General features: G+C 39.9%; 1 protein-coding gene across 5 annotated transcripts in view; it reads left to right on the top strand.

Annotated features, from left to right (window-relative positions):
* klhl29 (kelch like family member 29) overlaps positions 1 to 2179 on the top strand; it is a 225089-nt gene that overhangs the window by 206910 nt on the left and 16000 nt on the right. For all 5 annotated transcript variants that reach the window (XM_032543533.1, XM_032543535.1, XM_032543537.1 and 2 more), the window contains one exon: positions 1 to 102. This exon is cut by the window's left edge and continues 92 nt beyond it. In XM_032543533.1, coding sequence (XP_032399424.1) covers positions 1 to 102 — 102 coding nt within the window. The remainder of the gene's footprint in view (positions 103 to 2179) is intronic.

The following is a 2179-nucleotide window of genomic DNA, read 5'->3' as shown; positions in this document are numbered from 1 at the left end:
TCGTGTTCGGAGGTGTGAACGAGGCCGGGCGCTCGGCGGGGGTCCTCCAGTCCTACGTACCGCAGAGCGACACCTGGAGCTTCATCGAATCACCCATGATAGGTAAGGCCGGTGACACCCACAGTCCTTGTCATGACAACGTGGTCTAACACCCCCATTCTTTCACACACGAGCTTCGACACAGAGATGCCATGTCCTCTGGGTACGTGCTGCCATTGTTACCATCGCCTTTTGTGCAATGACAGCACTGCCATTTGCTTTTTAAACCAGTGTTTACCAGGTTGTGTGGTTTCTCTTTCCTCATTATGCCTTTGCATTTCCCATTTGAAAGAGATTAACCTCTCACCAGCTTAATAAAACCATGCATATTAATATTCACGCTTTTTATCAGTAATGTAACACCAAAACTGCAAAAGGCACACATTGCAGCATTACTGTACCCATTTATATGAATGTGTTCCTTGAATAGTGTCCTTTGTCCTTTGTGGTCATTGACATCGTGCCATCTTGTCAGAGGGCCTTTGGGCCTCCATTATGGTTGCCCGGTTGCCTAGCAACAGTGTTCTCACAACTCTACCCTCTTGTATGCCTTCCATATCATGAACTTGACTGAACTCCTGACTGCCATTTGAAGGCAACATATTGTCATACAGTAGAGGACTTTATGAGGCTGAATCTGCTGCCGGTCCTCCATATCAACATGGACATCCCATGTTGACACGTTGGTCAATTTTTATAAAGGAGTTTTATATTAATATCGCCTGTGTGCACAAGTGAAGATGAAAGCCACCTTTTTGATTTGGATGTTCAATAGTTCCTCTCAGACGTGAAACAACCTATCATTTTAAAACCGAAGCGGAGGAAAAAATGTAATTGTAGGCTTCAGGATTAGAGTTTATTTCAGTGAAAATGTTGACCCACACCCCTGGCAACAGAAAATTCAATGGTTAGCGTGACCTTTTCCATTCCTGTGGTTTTCTCCTCATCATTATTATCGCCCTGAGTATTTTCCATTTCCCCGTGTTATTGCTCTATCATAACGAGAAGACCATAGCCGAAGTGATGGGTATTGGCCAAAAAGCTTTAGTTATTTACTGCACAAACCTGCAGTCCCATTCCAGTCAGGGCCCCCAGGGACCTGTGAAGGACGCAGCGCCAGAAGAAACACTTTAACCAAGTGTCATAACTTACAGGTAGCAGGAAAAAACCCAGTGTACAACTCTGTGTAATTTAAAAACAGCTGTGGACAGCTGTGTTGCCAGCGCAGTTACCCACAGGCAGGTTTTTTTTAGCTATATCCCTGAAAGGGCGACACATTGATGACTGCTGCATACCCTGTGAGTCTTTCTGTTGAACGCGTGGGCCTTGACAACACTATTACACACATGAGCACAAATGTGAAGTTTAAACTCAACCCGTAACACCTTGCGTTTTGACATTTTTGGAAATATGCCTATTTGCATTCTTGTGAAGAGTTAGATAAAAAGATACTACTCTTCTGTCAGTTGGTTAAATATGAAACTGGAGCAAAAAGAGCTTAGCTTAAAAGCTGAAAGCAGTGGAAGTAGATAGTTTGACTCTGTCTATAGGTCATAAAATCCACCTACCAGCATCTGTAAAGCATACTAACATGTTATATCTTTTTTATTTAATCTGTACAAAAACCAGAGATATGTACAGCAATATGCTTTTTCACAGGGGATGTTCCCAGACTATTCCTTGGCTAGGAGTTGCTGGTCACAGCCAAGAAATATTCCAGCAAAACCCACTATAATGGAATATAGTAATTTTAACACTTTGGAAATATAACATGTTTATATATAACATGTTAAAGCCACTGCTACTGGCAGTAGCTTTATATGAGAAATCTGAGAAATGTCAGACTGTTCCTTTGCATCAGAATTTAATATATATATTTATATATATATATATATATATATATATATATATATATTTTTTTTTGTAAATATGTTTATTGATTTTCAAGAAAAGAACAAGGAAAGGGGAGAGCGAAAACGGAAAATAAAAACCTAACAAAAAAAATACTAAATATATTGAACATAAAGAACACAGCACATCTTGGATTACAATAATGTTCCACGGTCATGGGAAGGATGGATACTATAAATAAAAACATCTTAAGATAAAGTTAAACGAATTTGACATCTTCAAATCACAC

This window comes from Etheostoma spectabile, chromosome 18, assembly GCF_008692095.1.
Source record: "Etheostoma spectabile isolate EspeVRDwgs_2016 chromosome 18, UIUC_Espe_1.0, whole genome shotgun sequence".
NCBI lineage: Eukaryota > Metazoa > Chordata > Actinopteri > Perciformes > Percidae > Etheostoma > Etheostoma spectabile.
This window is presented reverse-complemented; position numbering and strand designations above follow the sequence as displayed.